This window comes from Melospiza georgiana, chromosome 18 (genome assembly GCF_028018845.1).
Source record: "Melospiza georgiana isolate bMelGeo1 chromosome 18, bMelGeo1.pri, whole genome shotgun sequence".
Taxonomy (NCBI): domain Eukaryota; kingdom Metazoa; phylum Chordata; class Aves; order Passeriformes; family Passerellidae; genus Melospiza; species Melospiza georgiana.
This window is the reverse complement of record NC_080447.1, coordinates 10,248,370-10,275,553: the sequence shown is the minus strand read 5'-3', so window position 1 is coordinate 10,275,553 and position 27,184 is coordinate 10,248,370. Positions and strand designations below refer to the sequence as shown.

The 27,184-nt window shown below is 40.6% G+C and overlaps 1 protein-coding gene across 2 annotated transcripts in view; it reads left to right on the top strand.

Moving 5' to 3' along the window:
* CIT (citron rho-interacting serine/threonine kinase) overlaps positions 1 to 27,184 on the top strand; it is a 68,068-nt gene that overhangs the window by 35,886 nt on the left and 4,998 nt on the right. For both annotated transcript variants that reach the window (XM_058037281.1, XM_058037282.1), the window contains 22 exons: positions 2,359 to 2,533; positions 3,785 to 3,982; positions 6,153 to 6,206; positions 13,506 to 13,703; positions 14,157 to 14,350; positions 14,845 to 14,980; positions 15,380 to 15,484; positions 16,687 to 16,827; positions 17,004 to 17,111; positions 17,803 to 17,965; positions 18,210 to 18,374; positions 18,470 to 18,607; positions 19,475 to 19,655; positions 19,884 to 19,975; positions 20,266 to 20,370; positions 21,237 to 21,406; positions 22,361 to 22,441; positions 22,639 to 22,774; positions 23,970 to 24,109; positions 24,966 to 25,058; positions 26,303 to 26,411; positions 26,531 to 26,659. In XM_058037281.1, coding sequence (XP_057893264.1) covers positions 2,359 to 2,533; positions 3,785 to 3,982; positions 6,153 to 6,206; positions 13,506 to 13,703; positions 14,157 to 14,350; positions 14,845 to 14,980; positions 15,380 to 15,484; positions 16,687 to 16,827; positions 17,004 to 17,111; positions 17,803 to 17,965; positions 18,210 to 18,374; positions 18,470 to 18,607; positions 19,475 to 19,655; positions 19,884 to 19,975; positions 20,266 to 20,370; positions 21,237 to 21,406; positions 22,361 to 22,441; positions 22,639 to 22,774; positions 23,970 to 24,109; positions 24,966 to 25,058; positions 26,303 to 26,411; positions 26,531 to 26,659 — 3,011 coding nt within the window. The remainder of the gene's footprint in view (positions 1 to 2,358; positions 2,534 to 3,784; positions 3,983 to 6,152; positions 6,207 to 13,505; positions 13,704 to 14,156; positions 14,351 to 14,844; positions 14,981 to 15,379; positions 15,485 to 16,686; positions 16,828 to 17,003; positions 17,112 to 17,802; positions 17,966 to 18,209; positions 18,375 to 18,469; positions 18,608 to 19,474; positions 19,656 to 19,883; positions 19,976 to 20,265; positions 20,371 to 21,236; positions 21,407 to 22,360; positions 22,442 to 22,638; positions 22,775 to 23,969; positions 24,110 to 24,965; positions 25,059 to 26,302; positions 26,412 to 26,530; positions 26,660 to 27,184) is intronic.

The following is a 27,184-nucleotide window of genomic DNA, read 5'->3' as shown; positions in this document are numbered from 1 at the left end:
ATAGTTGGGACTCGCTGTGTATTTTGTGTTTTCTCAAACATGACTGGGAAAATTGGTTTGTATTGCAGTGTTTACTTTGGAGCATTTCCTAAGGCAGGTGATTTGTGCAGGTTTGCCAGATATGTTAAATGAATACTAATAATTTTATGTCTAAAATACCCCTGGAGAAGCATACATTCCTTCTTCAAACATAAACATTGCTAATAGATTTATATTTTGCTCAGTTCCCCTGACACATGATTTTGTAATTGAAAACATTAAACACCCTTCACTCACAAACATTCCTTCATGCCTTGATGGGTGAGAAAACAAGGAAGAACACTATATTTTTAAGCCAAGAATTTCTCTGCATGCTTTTGAATTCTTCTATTTCTGGCCTTTTGTGTGCCCAAACTTTATTTTTCTTTGGATTTTAGCTGAGATTCCTTATCTTTACAATGCTGTATATCCTTCATAAATGACATAGAGGTGTTCTACTTTGAGTGTAGGAAAAGCAGGGGTTGGTTGACACCTCCTGTAGGGCAGGGCTAAAACAGAATTTGCCCTTACTGAGTTCAGACATTCACCAGCTTGGTTTCCACAAAGGTTACAGCAGCTGGATCCAACATCAGGCAGTGCCTTTGTGGGAAGCACCTGGATAGATGCATCTCTGATATTGAATAGAATCAGACAAGGATGAGTTTTGGCAAAGACTTGCTTTGGTTTCAGTCCTTTTTTGTGGTCATTATGCCTCCAGATATGTAATGGCTCCAATTTTCATTGCATTTCAAATATCTTGCAATTTATTTTAGCCTTTGTAGCCAAAAACATTCACAGAAATAACTGGGGAACCTAATTGTGTTGCTTAATGCTCCAGATGACCTCCAGTTAATCACCCAGGGAGTTTGTTGAGGCAGCAAAAGCCATAACTTACCTTCAGTCTAAAATAAAACAGAAATGTCTTGAGGTGGAGCTGTTCAGTGTAGGGAAGGTTGAATGTCTCAGTCATGGGTGCTGAACTGAGTGTAAGGACTTAAAGCATCCTCTGGGAGCCATATCCTTGACTGGAGAGCCACAGAAAACAAGAAAAACATATAATAATGTTTCAACATACAATTTAAAATAGATTATTGAGAGCCATTTTGTCAAATGATGAACTTTGCAGGATTGGTAGGAGACAGTACAGAATTAGCAACATTTTGAGAGAAAATTGCCTAATTATGCATGCAGTTAGTTAATGAATTTGTGCTTATTTTGTGAATTGGGCTGTTGAAAATGTATAAATTGTTGTTGGACTGCATTTTGAACCCACAAAAGCTGCAGCTAATCTGAGCATGCATCAAGAGGAGAGCTAGTGATTAAACTCTTCAGAGGAGAGGGGAGCTCTGCAAGCTTTTGTTCCAGCAGTATCTGAGGAAACCACTGATTATCAGGTTCCTGAGAAGATAGCCCAGTAAACAGCAGGAAATGAAATAACACCATTTGACAGTTCTGGCTGGCAATAATCTATAGAGGTAAATTAAAAAAACAGAGAGGGTAAAAGGGTGGCTTTGCTTGCAATGCACAGAAATGTGAGTCAGAAGACTTAAGTCCTATTTTTAGTTTTGTTAAGTCTTCCTATTTGATCTTGGGCAACCCACATAATTTCTCTGGGATAGGATTAATAACAGCTTATCTCACAGTGAACTTCTTAAAATATTAATTCATTAATATATGTAGAGCTTTGTGAGGTTTCTAAGTAGAAAGCACTCTATGAGGCAGAATTTTCCAATGCATGATAACACAATTCCAGGAACTGTAAATAATGCAGAAAGACCCTTTTTTTTTTTAGGGTGTCAATTTCAGATGATAATAATTAATAATTGCCAGCTCTCAAAATTCTTATGAGAACAAGTAATTATTTTTGTTCAGTTTGTGGATTAAGACTTTGATCAGAGACAGCAAAAGCTTCACTTCAGTGTAGGTCAAGTTCTATGTTCATTACAACAAAAAGCCCCAAACAAAACCCCAACACACTACTCCCAATCCTAAAGCATGGGGTTCCTCTTGTGTCATGGAAATACACTCTGAGAAAGCAACTCTCAGAATTTATTTTTCCACTACAGAAAAACATGTGACAACTGATGAAATGAGTAGAATTAATTGTATCTTAAATTACAGAGTACCCTCTATTCATTTGTGCAACTGGCAAATATGGAATTTTAGTACTCTGGGCATATGTTGATGAATACACTAGTATTTTTTATTTTTAGCTGGGATGTAGTATTTAAGCCATGAACTTAACTTCACAGCAAACTTGTGTTTTCCTTACTTGACCCCAGTGGAAGGATATATGTTAAGGGCATTTTGGGTTTGTCACTTGTGCATTTCTCCTATCAGGAAAGCCCAAGAGGAGATGATTTCAGAGCTCAGGCAACAGAAGTTCTACTTGGAAACACAAGCTGGAAAGTTGGAGGCCCAGAATCGAAAATTAGAAGAACAATTGGAAAAGATGAGTCACCAAGATCACACTGACAAGAACCGCCTGCTGGAGTTGGAGACACGGCTCAGAGAGGTGAAAACATGGCTCTGATCCCTCTCAACAAACTTTCCTAAATGTACCCCGTTTTGTCAATACAGTGAGAACTAGATTAACTTGTTGCAGTGGTATTTGAAAATGTATTAGTAATTTAAAAAAAAAGCTCACTAAAAGGAGATAAATGTAAGTATTAAGGACTTGTCATGCTGAATCTGAGCTTTTAGATCATCTTGCTTTTTCAGAATTCTATTTCTGTGTTTGTTTGTACAATACCCTTATAATATTTTCTGGGTAGAGAATAGTAGCTCAGCAATGTCCAATGACCAGACAGATAACCTGTAGCCTTAGAGTCTACAGCTTAGAAAGCAAAGGGCACAGCAGAATTGCTGTACGAAAAAAGGAACCTGCTGCTTCAGGCACCATTTTCAGAGTTTTCTGGAAAGAAAACCCAACAGTAATATGGAAATATACTCTTAAAGATCTGTGAGCTGTACTTCAGTTTTAATGTTGTATTAACTAGTTTGGTTCTACAAATTCTTCTCCAGTCTCAGTCCACTAATTTTCAGCTAAGGCTGAAATCTTGCCTTCAGCTGAGGTTGTTGAACAACCAACCTGTCCTACTTTGGCCAGAAGCTGACTGAGACCATGTAAGGTTTCTGACAGCCTTGTCACACATCTCAAGCACAACAGACAGATTCCCTTAGGATAGCAGGCAGCCTGAAGAAGGTGCTAATGTTTGGAATTGATTTTGAACACTGAGATGTGTTTTAGTTGTTTATTTCTTATCCCTGGAGTGACATGTTTTTCCCTTTGTGTGCTGCAAGAAAACCTTCATCAGAAGCCATTCAAATAAACCCAGAGCCAGATGAGCTGGTAGGTTTCTGTAAAAGGATTCTGAAGGGAAGATGAAACGTGGAATTGCAAAATGTATGTAATGTATGCCCAGAGATTCCCAAATAAAGATCCTTAGAGACTCTTAGCTTCAGTGAAGAAAGTTCATCACAAACTACTTCAACATTTTATGTCAGTGTTTGATATGTTTGAGTTTCAGCTGGAACTATTCTTGTGCCCTTGTTGTTTCAAAATGCCAGGTTGTTTTTTCCAAAAAAACCAGTAGATTTTAGGGAGTAGACAAAGCTGTGTCCTTGATTTAAGCAGTCTGCCAGGTTGTGATTTTGGGAACAGACATGGCAATGGCATCTTAAAGTGGGCTGTGAAACAAGACTCCATTGCCTGTCATGTCTTTGTTAGTAACTCACACTTGGGTACTACTGTGACTTCCTTCAGGTTAGCCTAGAGCACGAAGAGCAGAAGCTGGAGCTGAAGAGGCAGCTGACAGAGCTGCAGCTGACCCTGCAGGAGAGGGAATCCCAGATCACTGGGCTGCAGGCTGCAAGGACAGCCCTGGAGAACCAGCTCAGAGAGGCCAAGACCGAGCTGGAGGAGACCACGGCCGAGGCAGAGGAGGAGATCCAAGCCCTCACGGTGAGCCCTGGACCTTGTCTGTGAGCTGCAGATAAACCCTAGAGTTATGTAGGTGCATGTTTCATAAAGAGGTTAAAAGGAATTTATATGATCTAATTTTTCATTTTCAGAAATGGGTGTGAATTGGGCCTTGTGTTGATAGGGTAAAATGTCACATTTTACCTTTAAGTATTTGAATACTTCCTAGTAATGGTTCATTGCTGCCTAAACTGACTGATGGCTTGTAGGAGAATCATTACTTTTGTTTTGAGGTAAAAGTTGCATCTGAAATTGGTATTGTTAGGAGTTTAACTCTGTGATTTACTTATTTAAATAATAGCTCATGAATTTAGAAGTACTTGATGGTCATAAATGTTTTGATGATTTTTTTCTTCCTATCAGTTACCCTGCTTTGAGGATACTTATTCAGGGGTATATATACCAAATTTAGGGGTGTATATACCAAATTCTCCCACCAAATTCTTGGAAGAGTCTTCCAACACATAATTGTATCCCAGTGCTACTTTTATTAAAAATTGTCATGTGTGTCTGGTGAGGTGTGTGAGTGATAGAAAGGAAAACAAAGTTCAAGTCCTGCCACCCTCTTCCACCCCAACCCCTATAAATGGAGTTCTGGATTATATGCTGCTGGTTGCTGTCTCTTGAGCACAAAAGGATGCTTTCAAACTGTTTGATTTTAAGAAATATTTCCTTCACAAAAGATTCCCAGGGTTGTGGGTAGAGAGTTTGACCTGCTACCAGCTAACCCCACCTTGAGCAGCAGCCTGAAATGACCCTCAAATCCTGTCATTTGGAAATGTTGAAAATGTGCTCCAGTGGCATTTAATCAAAGAACTGTTTGAATATTGCTGCCATTGCTGGTTTTTGGGAGGGGAGGGGGGCTCAGCTGGCATGGGCACTGGTATTATGCTGCTGCTTTGGGTAGATGAATGGCAGAACCATTCTCTCAGTTCTAAAGTGGGCACAGCCTGGGCAAGTGCAGCAACAGCATCAAGGCCTAAGAATAACTGAATAGAGATGGCATTGGGTTCTTTTTGCTCAGAACTGAGGCAGTCCCTTCCCAGCTGAAAGCTTTGCATAACAGCCACTATCACTGCCAGGGGGCTGGCAATGCACTTGGGATCCTTACCAGCAGTGAAACAGATGAATATTCATGACCTGTGTTCGCTCAGTTATTGCTCCAGTTAATGGAGCAAACTGGTCGTGCTGGACCAGCTGCTGTCAGGCACTCCAGCCAAGCAGGCTTGGGGCTATTCCTGCCATGGAGTTTTTTACATACTGTTATTTCTCACATTGCCTGTTGTGGTAAGGTAGCTTTTAAGCTCTCATATTTGACTTCTGCTGAATGTTTTTTTTCCTGTTTAGTCTCTTGGCTCTAAGGAAAATGTTCTGAATGAAGAAAGGTGGCTGGATATGCTTGAGCAGTAACCTTTCCTTTATTAAGTTTTCACATAGTACATGACATTAGACACTTTTTAAATCACTTTGAATTTTGAGAGTGGCCACGAGGCTGAAACAAGAACTTTTTGCTTTGTCATGCTTTGCTTGTAAATTAGGGGATAAAAATGGTGCATGCAATACTGCATTCTTTAAAATGAGTGTTTGAACTTTTCTGTACTTTAGATGCTGTCCTCAAAGAATTGATTATTATGTTTTATCACTGCTTTTTAGGGAGGCTCAGGCTTAAATGTGACTTTATGGTAGGATTCAGGTAGATTGGCAGAGCTGTTTGGGGTAGCTTGCATTATACATCACTATAGTTTTTCTTTGCAAGCATTAAATTGTGTGCAGTGTTTATTTTCTATGAAACACCAAATATAGAAATAAAACCAACTCAAATTAAAATGTCAAGAATGTAAAAACTTAACATGGGATCAACAAGTCTTCTGGTGCCCATTTCAGATGGAACCTGTTACATAATTCCATTCTTGCGCTTGTACATTTTCCTAAAGCACCTCAGATTTGGGAGCAGAAGTGTATTTTGATAAGTAGATGGGACTTTTGCTAATCAGTTCTTTGCCACTGCAAAGTGCTTTCAAAGCCTGCAGCATCTGCCTTCCAAACTTTGCTTGCTGGTAGATTGTTCTGCAGTTTGTTTAGCAACAAATGCAACAGCATTCTCGAATTCTAATGTATGAAAAATTGATGATGAACTTCTTACCTCCTTTAGGCACATAGAGATGAAATCCAGCGTAAATTTGAAGCCCTTCGTAATAGCTGCACAGTGAGTATTAAATACAGATCATTGAATTATTTTGAAATTAAGGATAATGAAACAAACAATTTCCTCATTCAGTCCTTGATGACACTAGTTCATAATGTGGACTTCTGGCTTCAAGGTGCTAGTAGGAGCTGGATGGATTGGATTGGATTTCATTTAGGTTTCAGGTAAACCTCAATTTTGAGGTTTTAGTCTGATCATGAAATTGTCACTGTTCTTCTTTTTGGAGAAGAAAGTAAATTAAAATATCTCATTGCAGTGCAGCTAATAAGAATGGTGCAGCAGCTGCAAAAAATGACTGTAGCTAAAGATCTTTTCTGCTCACAAGAAGGAAAGATCTGCCTGTCCAAATTCTGAGCTGCATTGTAGATCTAGGCCTGAGTGGGTTTTAAGGAGGATTTTAACACTGTTTGAAGAAACAAGAAGTGTTAAGGTTCCAAATAATACATTGACATACAGCAGAGAGAACTCTGGGATCTGAATTTTCACCTTCTGTTGCCTGAGATCTTTGACATGTTTTCAGATTCATTTCATCAGTCCAGGACACATCTCCAAGGGCTTTGTCTATCCACAGGGATTCTTGCAGTTTAACACTATCTTCACTTGTTCATGGCAGCTGATGGAGAGTATCTGCCTTCCAGTGACATGAATTACACAAGTGTTGGATAAGGACCACAGTCCTCTGGTCAGCAGTGATTGTGAATCATTCTGGGCTTTTTCTCTCTACCCCACACTGTGAGCAGGGCTTAATTGCTGGGACTTTTTATCTTGATTGTTTCCCTGCTTCCAGTGATTTCCTCCAATGTAATTTTTCATGCTGTAGGAGTAAGTCTCTAATGTGTCAGTTTTCATCTTTTAAAATATCTTTTCAGCATGAGAGTCATTCTGTTTTCCTCACTTGCTCTTTAGCACTGAGCAATGGGGGTTCTTCTGGACATGGAATACCCAGACAGGAAGAAGTGAGGAAGTACAGCTTTCCAAAGTGCTTTAACCTGTGTCTAAAAGAAATCCTACACAAGAAACTTCACTTTCTGTTCCCTTCCTCATTTTCTTAGATTGACTGTCTAGCTCCCTATGTGTCATCATAGATCTTACATCCAGAGCTATCTCCTGTTGCTCTGGATGTTGCCTTTCATTCAGAGTGACAGCTTTCTGGGAAAACACTTTTGTGATCTCCATGCAGGGAAAAGGCAGGTGGGGAAACTCTGTGGCTTCCGTTCACTGCAGGGTCAGCTGCCTTGCAGAGCTGTAACTCATTATCCAGTGACACTTCAGCTCTGAGTGTGGGGAACAAGCTCCAGCAGTGCAGAATGACCCATAACATTTCCAGAATGTCAAGAGCTTCAAAGGACTTGTAAAAGTGTTGTGCATTGTAAGGCCCTCCAGTGGGATAAGTGGGATCAGACATCCTCATCAATAAGAGATTAATTAAATAGTTCCTAAATGAATAATACATGCCCGTGGTACATTCTCTTTGCAGCCCAGGAGAATGCATGTATAATTTAATTGACCATGGACAGATAATTTCATGTTGTGTGCTGTGACTGCTCCTGGCTGTCCATCCTGCCTGAGGAATGAGGAAATCAGGGCAATATTCTGTTGCCAGTGAGGGTCAAGAAATGCTAATTACACTGCTTTCACCAGATGTTCCAAACTCATTTTTATCTGATGGTACCAGTATGATGCAGGCTGTGCTTTTTGGTGACCATGTGACTCCACTTGAAGGTGATTATAATTTATACTCCTTTTAAAATCCAACAACACTTCAAGGGAATAATTGTAATATGCTGCTACTTATACAGCCTGATAAAGGATGGATTTATTCTTTCAGGAAGTTCTCAAGAGAGATCCTTTTTAAGCTGACACAAACTCCTTGAACTAGTCTGGAAAACTTTGGCAGGGAATTACATTTTATTTGATCTTATTGAGAAGCCCCAAACAGCATAAGAATTACAAAAATAAGATTAGACAGGAAAAAAATATTAAAAAATTGAATTACTTCAGTACTTTTGCAGTCTTCAAAAGATAAATAAAAATACTTAATCTACTTTCTTTGGTATTGTTCCTGTTTCTCTAGCTTCACAAAGGTCACAACTTTTGATTGTAGAGAAGGCTGTGTCTGCTTTCCTTGTATCCTCATTGCACACTTGGTCTTCCTTTTGCTGAGGTCTCTGACCAAGGAGGCATTTTTAGCTTCCCCTTTTTCATGCTGTCACTCAATTGAGCAAGAAATAAAAGAATACATAATTACAGCAAAAATTGTAACTTGTGCTACCTGCTGAACACACATGTGCTTGTGGGCACACAGTCATATCTTATCACAACCTTCTCACAATGATGGCTCATCCAGCAAATCTGCTGAGGGAGAAAAACTACTTCCCTACATTTATTCTCTGAAATAAATGGTCCATTTGAGTGTTAAAAGTATTTTCCAGGCAATCACAGCAAGATCTAGAAATTAAAGGCATTCTTAAATAGGAAAATGTACACATTTGTCAGTTGTTTCCAGATACCTGCAAACTGTGGCTTGTTCTGAGATCACCAGCATGTTTAAACTTAAAAATACAACTAAGTTATCTAAATAATAATAGAACTGTTTCCAAAAGGAAACTTCCATTAAGCAGGTATTAAAGTCTTTAAATATTTAGCAGGAAATAGTCCTATAAAAGCCTTGCACTCAGATTAGTAAAATGCCAGAGAACAACCATCTGAGCCACCTGGGTTTTTCAGGTACAGGCTATTGCTTTTACTCTAGCAATGAGTGGCATTTCTTATTCCTAATTGGATATTGCATTTCCATTTATTCAAGTTTTCCCCTATAAAAGAAAGTTTATCTTCCCTTCTTGAGTTTCTTTTGTCATCATCTTGTGTTCCAGTCTTAAACATTAACAGGCTTGATCTGCAAGAGATTGGATACTGAGGCATTAAATCTGTGAGCCCATCAGATAGGTATAATTTATGTGTGAATTCCTGCTGAATTCAGTCTAAGATCCTGATTCCACATTTGCTTCATTAGTTGACGTAAGTTGTATTCTTGTGAGCTTCCAAAATAATACTCAGGGATGTTACTTTGATGCTAAACTGTGTTTCGGAGTAAAGGAATCTTGCCCACTATGACAAGGCTAATGCCCAGGCAAACATTTTTATATGGCTTTCTTAATTTTTTTTTGAAAAGAAAAATTCCTGTTGGGTGGAAGGAGTTATCCTTGATTCCCATTTCACAGAAAATCTGATGGCAGAAACCAGTTACAGGCAGGAATGGAGTTTTGTATTTTTTGTAGCCTGACAAAAAATCAGAGACTTCTGAGGCGTTGCTGTGAGAGGTTAATGAGACCTTCACTGTGGGTAACATCACCAGCATTTGAGGAAGAGGCTGTTGTTTGGGAGAGGCAGCTCATCTTCTGGGGCCTAGGATAGGAGCACAGGAACTGAGTGTTTTAATCCTGCCTTGCTGTGGGGAGGGGAGGAATGCAGTCTGGGCAGTGTCCAATGGGCAATGTCCCTCAAGATAAACCATGAAGAGTTTTTGGAGACTGAGATCCATGTCTAAGGTGTGTTTCAAGGCACAGATGTTGTCTGACTATGGGGAGGGAGGAAAGTGAGGGATTTATTGTCAGGTAGTGATGGAACAGGCAGAGATACAATCTGTCTGCAGCCCTGTGTGAGAGCCTCAGCCTCCCAGTGTTGGGATTTCTCTGCCTGGAAAGCTTTGTCTCAGAGAGTAGGTGAAGACAAAAGGAGTCTGATTTCTGCTCTCACTTCCTCCTCACAATAATTTAGGGCTGAGAGAAAGCTTTTTCTTGTTTCCTATTTACTCCTGACAGGTAGCTTTCTGGCAAAGATTAGTGGGGATGGGGAGGAGTGGAAATGGATAGAGCAACACTATTAGTCTGGAATTACATTAAATTCCAAGTAAAACACTGCTGATAGCATTCCAAAACAGTTTCCCTTGTTGTGTCCTTGCATTTTCCTGCATGTTTGTTGATGGCATCTGAAAACTGAGATACTTCTATGAAGGAATAGGGTGTGGGGAAGTTTGCAAGCTGCAGTTATTGGTATATAAATAAAACTCCTTATTTTTATCCTTTTCCTCATCATTGTGCCTATGGTTTTGGTATGTGGAGCATATGGATTAAATTTAGTACATTTTATCTGGTGTGCAAACCAAATCATCAAGGCCCTGACTGTTTGTTTCTCTGATATTTGATTTAATCCATGGCTGGAGAGGTCTCTAGGACCAGGGGTAACAGCTGTGAATCTGCTCAGCCTCACCAGAGGAATACTTTGCTTTTCTCAGATTATTCAGTGGAGAGGGAATTATGCTGGATATGGCCCCTTCTGCTGAGGAGCTGCTGTGCTTGGGCTGCCCTGCAATATTTAAAAATGAGATACAGTCCTCTGCATCAGGATAAAGATAAGCTGTGTCCTTAGATGTGGTGTGCAGTGAAGAATCTGTGTAGTTAGATGATATCTCTGGTTTATGGATTAGTTGTGGTGAAGATGTGCATAAATAGAGGAGAAAATTCCAGTTGCTCTGAGTGGTGATGCAGTGGCACAGATACAGTGGCTGTCTAGAATTGCTTTTCCAAGGTTTCAAGTGTTTGCTTAATTTATACACTTAAAATGTGAAGATTTTTCTACTTATATTATGGGTTTCTAAAGGATATAATGGCATTTTCTTACTGACTTCCCATTAATATACTTCACATTTACTCAAGAATAGCTCAGAATTGGTTGACTTGTTTGGGACTTTTTGGGGCTTTTTTTACCTGGGGATTTCCCTAACTGAAAAGAAAAATATCTAAAGCTATTAAATCTTTCCAGGTACAGGATTCTGATATAGGTAGTATGGATGCCCAAGCCAGTATTTCCAATTAAATCTGGGGGGTTTTTAATCTGTGGTTTTTTTGTTGTTGTTGTTGATAACCAGGAAAGGCATTTATATTACACTACATCCCATTTTCCTGTGTCAGCATTACCTATTACTCTTTAGGCTTTTAGTGTTAATAAACTCTCTAATCCTGTTGGGTTATACATAGCTGTAGATAGCTATTGGATGTGTTAAAAAACATCCCCTTTCCCCATGAAAAATGGAAGATTGTAGCAAGAGGAATAAATTTTCTCCTGTGGAAAAAAATTGTATCTATCTAGATTACATTATCTAGGTTTTAATATAGCTGGAATTTAAGCCAATGTATTTTGGAATTGTCAGTAACTACACTGTTAGAAGAAGGAAAGAAATCATGTCACATCTTCTGAAACCTTTCTTTGTTAACTGCTTTGTTATTTGTCTGAAGTTTTCCAGAAATATCCTACTAGATAAAATATAGCAGTGAAATATAATATGATCTGGTTTAATTTTAGTTGTATTCAGGGAAAGAAGTCATAATCTCAGAACCTAGAATAAAAGAAAACGGGAGCTCAACTTCCAGCCCTTAAGGAATAAAATCAACTTGAAATACAGCCAGTTTTAATAATTAATTAAGTAGTTGGACATATTAACTCTGCATATTACTTTATCCATTTTGTGTTTCCCTCATCTCAGTTTTCTTGTATTTCAAAACTAGCTTAATATTTTTTAATAGAAATTACTTGTACTAGTGAATGTATAAAATATATCTTGAAACTGCCTAGATACATGATGTGGTTAAATATAAAATTAAAATAAATGGAAGAAAAAGTGAGTTTCTGATCTGGTAGAGATATCAGCTGTTGTAAGAGCAGTAGGTAAAGCACTGTGAAAACAAATGTTCTTTTGTTCCTTTTTGTTTGTATAAACAAATCTACGTCCTTATTTCTGTAGCACTATAGGCACTAACATGTCCTTACAACCCAGGCTGCTCTTTGAAAGCTTGGTACAAACAATGCAGGGGAAAAATGTGTATTTTCAATAGGGCAGGGAGAGTGCTCACAAACAAGCACATGATCAGATTTCTTCAGAAATGTTGTGTTTTGAAGTGTGAATCATCTTGATTTGACCCTGAACATATGGGTGGCAGGAACTCCCCTTCACCCAGCAGGGAGTAATGGCTGTTGGACTTTTCCTGCTCACAGTTTAAAAACCAAATACTGTTAATTTAGGTCTAGGAGAGGCATGGTAAAAGGCTGCCAAAATATGCATTACAGATTCTTCAAAAAGAAGTGGTTGTCATCTTTCCAGAGAGCTGAGAAGAGCTGTGTGCTCTATCCTCTACTGCTTTAGATATTTAAGTCCTTGGCTTCTGTAGGAAATTGGAACATTTACATTTGAATGTGTGGCCAACTGTGCTCTGAGATTTTATTTTTTCCATTTAATGAAGTATCTTATTCACTTTTCTTTGACATCCAGGCAAAAGAGCCTCTAGAACATATTTTTAAGAGTTGAATGTGAATTGTATAGAGTTTACCAGTTTCTGAAATTCTTTTTATTAAGCTGATTTCAAAATTACTGAGGTTTCTTTCTCTTCTGTTGTGGTGATATTGGTTTTGAGTTAGGAGGTACAAATTCATCCACCCGGTGTTCAGGCCTTTCATTCATAAAACCAACTGTGAAAATGGCCCACTGTTGTTTATAGTTGTCCTTCAGTTGGAGGGGACTGTGGTTGAAAGCTTTTAGTTAGTGCTGACTGAACAAATGGATGCTCCCACTTTGGCAAAGGCCTTGTTGAGTTTTTGCTTTTCACTGATTTTCCATATTGTGTTACCACACTGGTTTCTTCCCTCCTGTGTACCCAGCTGCCATCCATAATGCTGTTACTTTGATAGAATGTATTTCTGAACATTTTTCTGCCTTTCCTGGTTATACCCAGTGTTACAAACAATAATATAAGCAATTCCCACGGATATCCATCAGGTTGCACTGCCTGCACTGCACCTCTTGGTCTGTTTTCTTCAGTACCACACTTTGAAAGGCTTTCAGAGAGTGATTAGCCTCATTGCACTTAGGGGAGATTGAGGAAAAAAAGGTCACTGTAAGTCAGCAGCAGAGCTGAGAATGCAGCCAGAACTCCTGGCTCCCAATCCAATGCTTTAACTATGGCAGGTCACTCAAATAATAAATTACATTGCAGCATATTTAGGCTCTGAACCAGATTTAAAAAAAAAGCTATTTTCTCTAAGACACAAAACTTTACTACTAATCCAAGTACATTACTATGCAAAAATATCTACCACTATAATGCTGCCCTTTTTTGAATTAGAAAAAATGTAAAAGCTTGGAAATAAATAATTCTGTGTGAATTGATTAATCTCCCCAGTTATATAGAAGAATGGATGATTTCGAAAACCTGTGCTTACTCACATGTAATTTATTTTTCTTTCTAGGTGATTTCAGATTTGGAAGAGCAGCTGAACCAGCTCACTGAAGACAATGCAGAGCTGAACAACCAGAATTTCTTCCTGTCCAAACAACTGGACGAGGCCTCGGGGGCCAACGACGAGGTGGTGCAGCTGCGGAGCGAGGTCGATCATCTCCGCCGGGAGATCACCGAGAGGGAGATGCAGCTCACCAGCCAGAAACAAGTAAGGCTCTCTAGGTCTGCCCAGCAGCCTTGGTGGGAGCTGGCAAAAACTCCTTTTACATCTGGGAACCCATGAGAAGTGATGATGCTTCCAAGGGCAGTGGCATTTAAGCCTTCCTTCCCAAGGCGGTTGAGTGAATGGAAATTTTTGGTATTTCCCATCGTGTTTTTACAACATTTTATTTAGCAATCCTGCACTCTGAAGGCATTGTCATTTAGAATTACTCATTTTAATTTGGTGGCTCTGGAAATCTCAAAATGTTCATAATGAGCTCGACCTGACATTATCAGGGATCACAAGTGAATGTACAGGAGCCTTGAAATAAATGGGCTGTGATTTCCCAGCTCCTGCTGGCTGCTGATTTGCATGTACTGTAATCGAAATGCTACGGCTGAAGCTGAGAGTGCACGCTTGATGTGGGATGTGAGAATTGATAGGAGGATTTATTTTTAGACTATGGAGGCCTTGAAGACAACATGTACGATGCTGGAAGAGCAAGTAATGGACTTGGAGGCCCTGAATGATGAACTCCTGGAGAAAGAGCGCCAGTGGGAAGCGTGGAGAAATGTTCTAGGGGATGAGAAGTCCCAGTTTGAATGTCGAGTTAGAGAGCTGCAGAGGATGCTGGATACTGAGAAACAGAGCAGGTCTCTCTCTTCCTTCCCTTTTATGAACTTTTATGAAAATTCTCTATAGAAGCTAGTACAAAAATTATATTTAGCATAGGATATGGGAGTTGGAGCTAAATATAAAATCTTGTGAGGTAGTTCTAAAAATGGTTTATTAGTTAATAGTCATCACTGATATTGTTCCTTTTGTTTCTTTGCAAGTGAAAGATTCAAGGGGAGTGGTATTTATCATTGTAACTTATAAAATGTCTTGATTTATTATCTTCTATTTTATTTTATGGAAAAAATAGTCTTTGCTCCTGACTGTTCCTGTGGGGTCTTGAAATTTTTAAGGCTGTAGTTCTAGCAGGGGCAGGAACAGGATTATATAATATAAAAGTGTTGCAGCAAACAGTCTGGCTTTCTAATGTAACATCTTGAATTTGAGGCAACCTCTGAAAGAGTTATTGATGCCACTGCCTGCTAGGGAGAGGTCAAGGAGTTAGGTAACATTATTTTCCATTTTAATGCAGAGTGAGAGCAGATCAGCGTATTACTGAGTCTCGCCAGGTGGTAGAACTGGCTGTCAAGGAACACAAGGCAGAGATTCTGGCCCTGCAGCAAGCACTCAAGGAACAAAAACTCAAAGCAGAGAGCCTTTCTGATAAGGTAAGTAACTTTCAATCCTAGACTTTCATAATTAGATGAAATATTTTTCCACTGATATTACTTTTAGAAATGTGGCCTTCAGCAGCTTTTTTCAAGATGTTATAGAGACAAATTAAAAAGACCAGAGGGCATAGAATAGAATTCTATCTGCAAACCAAAGACCTCAAATTTTCTTTGAAAAAGACTAAAGCAGACAGCAGGCTGTGATGCCTGGAATGAAGTCCTTCAATAACTTGGTATCTGCATTTGAACAAGCCAAAATATCTTTTGCCTGGTTTTTCCCCAGCAACCAAAGGCTAATTGTATCATTTTTCTTCAACATGTGCTTGGTGAAGTTGGATTTAAGACTGTGGAATTATATTTATTAGTGTTCAATGTTACTCTGACCCTCTTTCCCAGCTCAATGACCTGGAGAAGAAGCACGCCATGCTGGAGATGAACGCCCGCAGTTTACAGCAGAAGCTTGAGACAGAAAGGGAGCTCAAGCAGAGGCTTCTGGAGGAGGTAACCTTGGAGATTCATGTTAGAACTTCAGAAGGTTCCACATCTTGAGGAGGGGAGGTTGTGTGAATAAGAGTTACACATCCATCCTTCTTCTATATAACTAGGGAGATTAATCAAGTTGAGGGAGTTGTTTTCACTAAAAGTTTGCAGAGTGTGTGGCCATGTCAGGGAGCAATAAAAGTGAGCTGCTCCTCAGGGGCAGGGGAGATGGCAGCCAAGGGGGACAGCGTGCCAGGCAAGGACAGGACCTTGTAGCCTGCAAGCTCACACCCACAGCACCTCAACAAGAGGACCAGTGAAGATACCAGTGATCATTATGGAAGCCTCTAGTCACAAGGCAGCTCCTAAGTCAGCCCTGCAAGGCCAGGGCTGTGCCCAGGCATAGCTCTGACCAGGCCAAGGGCCATAGCTTAAAACCAGCTCTGGAGCCAACATGCTGACAGTGCACACCTGGAGGCCACAGGTGAGGCTTCTCTCACAGCTCCTGTCATCATTGATTTGGGTCACAGGTTTTGATACAAGGTCACACACCATCATCATATCAGACAGTAACTGAATGCAGGCAACCAGTTGTGGATGGTGGGGGAAGAGGCTCCAGAGGAGGATTTCAGGGACAATTAGGGCATTTAGAGCCTTCTGGTATTCTTGGGGTACTGACAGGTTGCCTGCTCCTTTGTGCATCACCAGGAAAGATTCCTGGCTCTTACTTTGTAACATAGGAGCATTCATGGTTTTCCTAGTCAGGGACCTTGTCAAGAAAGTGTAAATTCTAAAGGAAGTAGGAGTATTTTGTCATGTGCCCTCCTTTGGTGTTAATTGGAGAGAAAGATGCAAACAGCTGGCCATTATTTTCCTTATCTCATGTGACTATGACTGTCCTGGTTTATAGTAAAGATTGTAGTTTTAATTTACTTTTACACAGTACTTGAGGTGACTTCTGGTGGTTGTACAGAGAGCTTGAGAAAATGGTGTTGCTACAGATTAATATAAATACACAGAAATGCTTGTTTAGTCATAATGCAGTCTGAAAGAAAAAGAATCTTCTAGAGTATTGTCATTTTCCAGTTCTTGAAGAATTGTATGTTTATTTATAAGTTCTGCAATGATGATTATTTTACAAGAGTGACAACATTTAATAGCTTTTCCTTACAAACAAGAAGACAACAAACCCAAAACCCTGGCCTTTGTTTTCCTTTCAACAGCAGGCAAAGCTGCAGCAGCAAATGGATCTGCAGAAGAATCACATCTTCCGCCTGACTCAAGGTCTGCAGGAGGCTCTGGACCGAGCAGATCTTCTGAAGACTGAGAGAAGTGACCTGGAATATCAGCTGGAAAACATTCAGGTGAGGGTGAGGAAGCAGGGCAGTGCTCTGCCTCATTCCCTGTCAGGCTTTAGGATGTGATTTACAGTTTGTGTGATACTTTCTTTAGGGTATTTTTTAGCTCTGTTTTGCTATCAAGTTGTTTGTTTGTTTCTTCTGTTAAGATGAAATTTTTTGCATCTGTGTGTGATTCACAGGTTCTCTATTCCCATGAAAAAGTGAAAATGGAGGGCACTATTTCTCAGCAAACTAAACTCATTGATTTCCTGCAGGCAAAGATGGACCAACCAGCAAAAAAGAAAAAGGTGGGTGAATAAGGTTTGAGAGGCATGGAAGTGAATGGTTTTGTAATTAGTTATGTGCTGTGTATTCTTAATATTCTGTTTTATCTTCCTTTGTGTAACAAAATGTTGTCCTCATTTAAGACCATTCTGAGTTGGTGAACACAAACTTTACTAGGCAGAATGTGTTCTTTGTGGCTTTTCTGGTATTTAGTTATTCCTACAACATTTAGGTTACAACCCAGTAGCTACACCTCAGTGAAGCTGTAGGACTACAGAATTTTAAGTATGTTTTTTTAATGCTAAGTATGTATATGTGTACAAACTTATTGTGTACCAAGAGTGGTTGTCCTTTAGTCACAGCATAGGACGGAGCAGTCAGGCAATGTGACTCGTGTCACATCTTTGTCATAAGCTGTTCTGTCACTTTGAATGAAGTAATTTAATTTTAACCACATATTTTGAGATCCTCTGTTTAGATGCTTTCAGAGACTCCAGGTGTGAGTACTACCAGGTAATGTATGTCCCTCTTTAAATTAATCCATATCTTGACATTTTTCTCTCCAGTGCCAATATGAACTAAAAATCCATCCTTACACATAACAGAGTTGCCATTAGGCCCTCTGGCCGGACTGCCACTAGCTAGTGTCACTTTGCCTAGGTTAAGCCATCTCTTGCTAGGAGTTAGGAGTTGTCTGTGTGTTTCTGTTGCTAGGGCCTGTTTAGTCGGCGGAAAGAGGACCCTTCTTTACCCACACAGGTTCCCCTGCAATACAATGAGCTGAAAGTGGCACTGGAGAAGGAGAAGGCTCGTTCTGCTGAGCTGGAGGAGGCTCTACAGAAAACACGCATTGAACTCAGATCTGCTCGTGAAGAAGGTAGGGGTTAACAGAAAAGGTGGATCTGGAAGGAGGCACACGTTCTTGGTCTGAAAATGTGCCTTTAATTGTGTGCCACTCTAGCAATAATTAAACAACATATGTTATTACCACTGCTGTGATGTTACAATAAAGCTACACTTGATTCTGTGGGCTGTAACTGCAGACTGGTCACACAGAGCCCTGCTAGGAACCAGAGTGCCACGTTGGTCACATTAACCAGGGACATTTGTCTTGTCTGTAGCTGCTCATCGGAAAATATCTGACCACCCTCACCCCTCCACGCCGGCCACAGCCAGGCAGCAGATCATCATGTCTGCCATAGTGCGCTCCCCTGAGCACCAGCCCACGCCCATCAGCCTGCTGGCTCCACCCTCCAGCCGCCGGAAGGAATCCTCCACACCTGAGGGTAGGCTTCTGCTCACCTCCTCTTCTTCTTCCCCTGCAATGCCATCTCTTTACTGGTGTAGTTTTCACCCTGCTGATGATCTGTGTCCCTCGCAGAGTACAGCCGGCGCCTGAAGGAGCGGATGCACCACAACATCCCCCATCGCTTCAACGTGGGGCTCAACATGAGGGCCACCAAATGTGCCGTGTGCCTGGACACCGTGCACTTCGGCAGGCAGGCCTCCAAGTGTCTGGGTAAGGGCAAAACTCAGCACAGCTCGGGGGGAGGAGAGGCATCATCTCGGAGGGTTGCAGTTTATTGCAGTCCTGATTCACATGAAAAGTTTCTGTTTTGGCCTGCACATTTGAAGAATGAGTTGGAGTTCTTTAGTTCTTGGTCTCAGAGTTGTTTATTGTTTCTTATCTATAAAAATTTTTCTCCTGCCCTGCCGAGGTCCGTCCAGCAGGACAGTTCCAGGCACACTGCTTGCCCCCGGGGTGATGTTATCTCTTTATACTACAAATTATGTATAACATGTTTACAATTACTTTCCAATACCTATCACCTATGTTAAACAGTGAACGTCTACTCTAAACCAATCCAAAAGCACAGCAGAAGATGGAGGTAGAGAAGAAGAAGAAGAAGAAAGGCTGGACACACCCAAGTCCCTCCATCTTGTCCCCAAAACCCTCATTCTAAAAACCCCAAAATCTACTTTTTCACCTAGTGATAATTTTATTATTACACTATTTATACTTCTGTGGATTTCAGGTCTTCATACAAAGCTGGTAATTTGCTCCACGGGTCACAATCAAACTCACAGGTGTTCTGAACTGTGTGCCAGGGTCTCTGAGCCCACTGGCAGGGGTCCTGGCAACTCTGGGACACCCAGAGGGATGTTCTGAGTTCAGAAAGCATCACCCATCTAGAGCAGGGAAAGAAATGACAGTGTGAAGACTCTGAAACTACTTGGTGCAAACATTGAGAAAACATCATGATTTGGAGTGGAAGGGGAACCTTGGAGAAGCTGGGATTTGTGTGTTAGAAGTTGAGGCAGCTGTGTCATGATTGTTTTCTTTTTTTTGTCATTTAACAGAAGTTTTTCCCTGTCCTCTTGTCAGAATGCCAGGTGATGTGTCACCCAAAATGCTCAACTTGCTTGCCAGCTACTTGTGGGCTGCCAGCAGAATATGCCACACACTTCTCGGAAGCGTTCTGCCGGGATAAGATGAATTCCCCTGGCCTGCAGCTGAAGGAGCCAAGCACCAGTCTGCGTCTGGAAGGGTGGATGAAAGTGCCAAGGTACAAACAGGACTCTTGGTGCTATGTCAGGTGCTGAAATATTTGGCCTGATATTACCCTGGCTCTTACAATGAGATAATTAATAAAGGCCCATTACATGGGCATTGCAATTACCACCACTATAATTACAGTTGCTACTGCTGAAATTTCTTTTATAGGAGTTGCATGCTTGCTTTATATAGAATCCAAGCAGAAAGTCCAACATGGCTTTGTGCTTATTTTCCTCAGGAATAATAAACGTGGGCAACAGGGCTGGGACAGGAAGTATATTGTCCTGGAAGGAACCAAAGTGCTCATTTATGATGCAGAAGCAAGAGAAGGTAACTTAGAATTTCTAGCAAGAACATATATTTTAGTCTTCAGATATTGTTTGGTGGGTTGAGAGGCCTAAAGATTATTATTGTTTCCTATAGCTGTACCAAATTTAGCTAAATCTTCAGTGATAAAGCAACATTATTTTTTTCTAGACTCTTAGCCATTTTATTGGCTGGCATGTCATAATAATCCAGCTGAGAAAACATCCAGTGTGCATCCACTTCCTTTTGCTATCACAATTATTTTCTTGCTGCCTGTTTGTCTGTTCCTAATCTGTCTCCCCATTCTGCTGCAGCTGGACAGAGGCCTCTGGAGGAATTTGAGCTCTGCCTTCCTGATGGTGATGTAACTGTTCATGGAGCTGTAGGAGCTACTGAGCTTACCAATACAGCAAAGACAGGTGAGAATATTACATAGATCAGGTCAAATGGATTTCATCTGGCTTGCCATCAGTTAGCCTTGTTTGGCTGAACAGAATTTTCTCCCTCGAGCTTTCATTGTGTAATGCTGTAATTTACCTCCATCTGAATTAGGGGAGTAGCTGAGCACTCCAGACCTAGTTACACCCAGGCTGTTGCTTCTGTCGTGGTAGATTTGTGGTTAATATAGTCATCAAGCCAAATGGAAGTAAATCTTAAGAGATCTGTAGCATAAACAATCGCTTTATTTAAATTTCTTCTCTATTAACTGTGATGTATCATAACTTCTTCCACCATTGTGCTCTGACCACAAAGCCATTAACTTAGAAATGCTGTGGGGTGTATACAGTCTCTTATTATGAAAAAATGTTGATGTGTTGATTTGTATGTACTGAAGAGAACTGATGGATAAGATTCTGTATGTCTTGACTGTTACATTAAAGGATACAGACTGTTAAAAACAAAGGTTTCCATAACCAGTTTTTACAGATTTTCCTTAATCAGTACAGGGAAAACTTTAGTCAAGTGGCTGGTTTTGTTTTGGTTTTGTTTTGGTTTTTTTTCCCCACAATGGAATTTCTTTCTCTTTTGAATAAAAGGCAAGAAATTATTTTTGTTGAGTTAAAGACAGCCTTGTATGTATGGATTGCATACATCCAGCTAATATTTAGGTGTAAGTAGCTAGCCTGTGCAGGACCTGTAAAGGAGAAACCAATGTGTAAATTGCCATGGTACGTCATGATAAATACAACTTCTCTCCAATGAGGCTGAAAGGTGTTGATTTTAAGTCCACTGACAATATTCCAAAAACTAATCTAAGTCTTATTCTATCTATATAACATCTCAGATGTGCCATATATCCTAAAATTGGAGTCTCATCCACACACCACTTGCTGGCCTGGTAGAACACTCTACCTGTTAGCACCCAGCTTCCCTGACAAACAGCGCTGGGTCACAGCACTGGAATCAATAGTGGCAGGTGGGAGAGTTTCCAGAGAAAAAGCTGAGGCTGATGCTGTGAGTATAAAAGTTTCATTTAATAATAAAATATTCTGGGAGGGAGCAGAGTTTTGAAAAATATTTTTTCGGTATTTGACATACTGAGGTTTAACTGAAGGTAAGTTATTGCTTCTGCCTTTATGATTTGAGCACCAGGAGCCAGTTCACTGTGAGAATGATGCTGTGTATTACAATACCCTTCTTTAGACTTGGGGAGTGTAGTAAGAGAATCCCAAAATATCTCTGTAATTCCAGCAGAGGAGGGAAGAGCAGTTAGGACATTGTTCATAAGGTACCGCATGGAACTAGCAAACCTTAAAAGAAGCAAAAACTCCCTCCCCTCCCATTCTTAGAGAGCCAGAGGTTTTATGTTTCTTGCTGGGGGGAGGTGTGTGTGGGTGTGTACTTTTTAGTTTAAGTTTTATTCCTAATAAGAGGTTATACAGATTTGTTTAGGTTTTGGATAGCCTTTCTCACACTGTTACACTGATAACTCTATTTTCTGGCAAAGGGAGGTTGGATTCTGTGGTATTGCATAAGAGAATTAGCTGTGGAGGTAGGGAATATCTGACTGCAGGAAATACTCTTTTTTCCTCAGGCTCACATTTCTTTTGTATCTGAGAAAAAAACATGCTCCCACCAACATTTATACTTTTCTTTAATCCTTCCCCTTGGAAAATTCCACTGCTCTGTTGTAGGAGGTTGGGGAAAATGGAAAGGATAGAGACAACAATAGGTTCTGCCTGAATTTAGGATAATTCTGATCAGTTTGCCTTACTGTGTCTAAGGTAGATAAAAGTTTACTAATTCTTTTGTAGGAGGCATCCCTGCAACTTTTAGCTTTCTGAGAAAAAGAAATCTATGCCAATCTCTTTGCCTGTCTGAAATGATGACCTTACATTGTTAAAATACCCACAGATAAAGAGATGAAGATTAACTCAACAAGAAAAAAATTATTTTTGTCATTTACAGAAACTGCTGGGGAACTCCCTGCTGAAGCTGGAGGGTGAAGACCGTTTGGATATCAATTGCACAATGCCCTTCAGTGACCAGGTAATGGTCATGTGCACTTGGTCTTTCTCAGAAGTGGATAATTGATTCAGGGAAATGGTATCTTGATTGCAATATGTGTAATTATGCACTTGTTTGTGGGTTTGATTTTTCTCTTCATTGCTGGAGAGTATCACCCAAGCTGCTGTTGGAGCATTCCTTGTTCTCCTCACATAGAGCTATTTTTTCCCCTATTGTAGGTAGTGCTGGTGGGTGCAGAAGAAGGTCTCTATGCCCTGAATGTACTGAAGAATTCCTTAACACACATCCCAGGAATGGGAGCTGTCTTCCAAATTCACCTCATCAAGGATCTGGAGAAGCTGCTCATGATAGCAGGTACAGGGCTGTGTGTCCCCTCTGGCCCTGCAGTGGCTCTGTACTGCCAGGTCCTGCTTGCCTTTGGGTTTGTTCCAGGCTTTTGTCTGTTTTTTTTTTTTTAATCAGCAAATTGGCAGGAATGCCTTGCTGTGGTTAACACAGTCCTGTCTGAGGCTGGCTGGTAAGGGATGGTGTGAATGAGCACTCAGTTAAACCTTCACAAGAAACTGATTTCAGAGCTGAGGGAGGGAACAACCAGAGACAAAACATTTCCAGGTTAGAGGTCAGTTGTCATTTTAAGTTCAGTTTAAAAAGTGCTGAGCTAACCAGTGAACATCTCTTCCTAATTATTGCATAACCTTTTTAATGTAATTAACCATTTGAGGACCACTATGTGATCACTGGGGCATAGGGCCAACTTTTACCCTCTCTTGCCCTGTAACAAAGCTGGGACTCCTGTCATGATTTAAGATTTCTTTATGAAAGGAACACCAGCTTTAATCTCTCCATCTGTGGTTTTCCAGAGATAATCCTTCCCACACGGATGTAGGCATGCTGAACATTAGGCTGTATCTTCATCTGAAAGCCCAAATTATCAAGTGTCTATATGACATTTGCAGGGAATGAAAACCAAATTCTTTCCTGTTCTGCTAGTTTTGTGGGTTTTTCCTGGTAAAGGTTTAAGATGTCCATGGTCTATTTGTGCCAGGGTAGTAGAGAACAAAGCAAATCTCACACATAATGAGAAAGCTGTGTTAGTCTGTCACTGGGCTTCTGAGAGGAACTGGCCTTGGGCTGTAATGCAATTCATTAGGGCAGTTCTTGGAAATCCCTTGCCAGTTCTGTTGGCACAGAGTGATTAAAACATCTTGTACTTGAAGAAGTTCTGAAGGGCAAAATGAAACTTCCTGGCTAATTTTGAATAATGTCTTAATGAGGCCACAATTACTGTGTACTGCTAGACTTCAGCAACACTAATAATCCATGCAGGGAATGATTGCTCTCCTGGTGGATTTGCTGCCTGTTGTAGGGTTGGGATTTTGTAAGTTTTCTGTTTCAGTTTGAATAGGAATAATATGGAATGAATTCTGCTTGGTACCTTGTGACTGTTTCCACAGTAACAGCCTGTAACAATGAGCTGCTGCTTAGGTAAGACTTTTGTAGTGAATAGGGAGTTCTCCCTTGATGAAATGCACCCTTTTTCTGTTTCCAGGAGAGGAGAGGGCTCTGTGTCTTGTTGATGTAAAGAAAGTGAAGCAGTCCCTAGCCCAGTCTCACCTCCCAGCCCAGCCTGATGTCTCACCAAATGTCTTTGAGGCTGTCAAAGGATGTCACCTTTTTGCTGCTGGCAAAGTAAGTCACAGCTCCCTCGTGCCCCCAGACCACCCCTTAGACTGCTCTGAGTTTAATATTAACAAATCAGCATCTTTACTCCACTAGCAACACATCCAAGGTCTGTATTCTTGCTCTGAATATTTTTCTTCAAATAAGAAGAATGTATGGGCTGAAGAGAGGCTGAGCTGGAGACAGAATGGGGGATTTGCTGTTAATGTGGATCAGTTCAGCCAGGATGCCATGGTGGTATAGCTTAAACTTCTAGACAGTAAGAAATCCAGCATAGCATGGTACTACTGCCTCCTCACTACTGACTACAGTTTTGAAGTTTTTAATTAGTGAATTCTGTCCAATCTTTGTTCTTGAATGTCATGCTTCCAGGTTAGCAAATTTCCTTAGGTGTTTGTGTCACTTTAATTCTAAACATTTACACAAATTACTGGTTTTAGTATGGAGCATTTAACCACAGCAAAAATTCTCATAAACAATAACTTCTCTGGACTACTTTGGTAACAAACTGAGCACCACTCATTTCAAAGTGATGCTTAAGATAAGTTTCAGGGGTTAAAATGTAGACCTAACCTATTTCAATTTGTCAATCCCTTTTCTGTGCAAAACCTTCTCATATTTTATTAACGTCTTTCAAGCATAAAAGAAATCATAGAAGCCATTTAAATTCACGTTCTTTTTTGAGAATGTGAAGAGGCTTTTCATTATTTCATGAATTCACAATAATTACCCTATTAATAAAATGTACTTGCTTATCTCTGCAAAGTTCTTTTTGTGGCAAGAGGTTCTCAGATCCGTTTCACACGCTCAGCAATAGAATTTATTTTATTGCTGTCCTGAACTATGCTTTTTATCTTCCTCACAGGTTGAGAACAGTCTTTGTATCTGTGCAGCCATGCCCAATAAAGTGGTGGTTCTGCGATACAACGAGAGCTTGAGCAAGTTCTGTATCAGAAAGGTGAGTTTAGTAACTCCCTGCTCTAGTTGAGGTTAATTCACATTGTGCTCTAAGCCTTTGCTTTGGAGCAAACATCTAAAACCTTTCTGTGAGCATGAGAAAATTTGTTTGCTAGCTAAAATGATAACAAATTGCACTGTGCACTGACTCAAAGTGGAGTAGGCAGCAATTTCCTTTAATAAGAGTTGGCATTTTTGGAGAGATGCAGAACAGAATTGTGGTTTTTTTGAGATATTGGGCTGAGCTGTAACCATACCCTCAGAAATCTCTCCTCAGGACAAAAAGTTTAAACACCAGCTGCCTTAAAACATCTGGCACCCAGAAACTCATGTTCTCTCCTATGCACAAATTAAAGGATGTTCCAGTCAAACTACACCTCCCTGGGTGAAAGCCCCTGCAGGTGACTTTGCAGGCACCTCTTCATTTTCCAGTGTGACTGAGGCTGCTGGAGAGAGCAGTGGGCACAGCCATGCAGATCTGGCCTCCTCAGGAGGAAAGGCATGACTGATGGAGATCTGGGCACACCTGGAATGTCTACAAGCACTGCAGCTGACACCAACTCCTGCTCACACTGAGGGTCTGCAGCCCTTCCTCTGACAAGGGCTTGCATGCACAACATGCAAAGGCATGTTTTAGAGGGCAGGTTTTCCTTATCTCCACTAATCCAGACAACTGAATTTAGATCCTAACAAGATGGCAGCAAGCCCAGAATATGCTTTTCTTTTCTGCCAACAAAATTTCCAGATAAAGTAGGATTTATGTAAGGAATCTTGTCCTCAGAAGATCTGGGAATCTGAGCATTGTGTCAGGCTAACCTGCAGAGTATCCCAGCTCTTCAGTCAAAAGGCAGGTCCTGGTGGACAGCATCTCTCTATCATGTACAAAGAAGGAAGGAAGGAAGATGGGCTGTGGTCTACAAGGGAGCTGCTCATTGCTGCTCCAGAAATCTGAGCTGCAGAGCAGAAGAATATCTTCCAGAACAGTGTATTCTTCCAAAAGGAAGAGAATCTCTCCAGAGGCGAGTTAATATACAAGTCTACATTCAAGCATCACTTCCAACAAAACAAAACTTTCTTCTAGGAAGAGTTTTTGTTCACATGCTTTTGAAAGACTGCTGGGTCTTTGAGATTGCCACCTCTCCCTTTTGTAAAGATAAATGTAGCAATATCCAACTTTCCAGACTCAGTATTATCTGTAAGCTGGTACAGGGGACTAATATCTGTCTATGCTGTCCTTTTTTGCAGGAGATTGAAACCTCTGAGCCTTGCAGCTGCATCCATTTGACCACTTACAGCATCATCATTGGAACCAACAAGTTCTATGAAATTGAGATGAAGCAGTACACACTGGAGGGTAGGAGATAATTCCTGAGAATGCTCCAAGTGGCTCCACAGGTTCTTTTGTAAAGCTTTTTGAAAGCAGTTTTGAAAAAAGTTGGTGCAAATCAAAGCCTTTCTCCATTCTCTTTGCAGAGTTTTTGGATAAAAATGACCACACTTTGGCCTCTGCTGTGTTTGCTGCTTCCACCAACAGTTTCCCAGTCAGTATCATCCAAGTGAACCCAGCAGGGCAGAGGGAGGAGTATCTGCTGTGTTTCCATGGTAAGTGGTGCATGGATGTGCAGGTGTTGCACTGCTCCTGTTCTCTGAGCTGCAGAAGGTACCCAAATGCTGTTGAATTTTGGACAACCTGCTTTGGTTTAAAAGTTCTCCATGCCTGGTGGATCAGTTTTTGCACAAGATTTCTGTGCCTAAGGGAAGGACTGCAGGCAGTGTGTAAAGTGCAAACAGGTGCTCGATTACCCTGATAAGATGTTCAGGGGCTCTCAGGCTTGGGTTTTGTCTGGTTTCTGTGCAGACAGATGAGACTTTTTAACCTTCTGGTGATTAAATAAGAGAGGGTGTTATTTTTTTGGATAGCTGCTTCTGTTGCCCTCTTGTATACTGTCATGGGAATGCACAAACCTTCTGAAGCCCTCTAGCAGTAATTTTGGGTGAGTAATGGGAGGAATGCCATCACCTGCCCAACTGTAGATTAAATAATGACCTTAGTTTAGCTGGAACAGAGACATGGAATCACAGCACCTTTTGGCCTGGCAGTATTCCTACATCCAACCGCTTCCATGG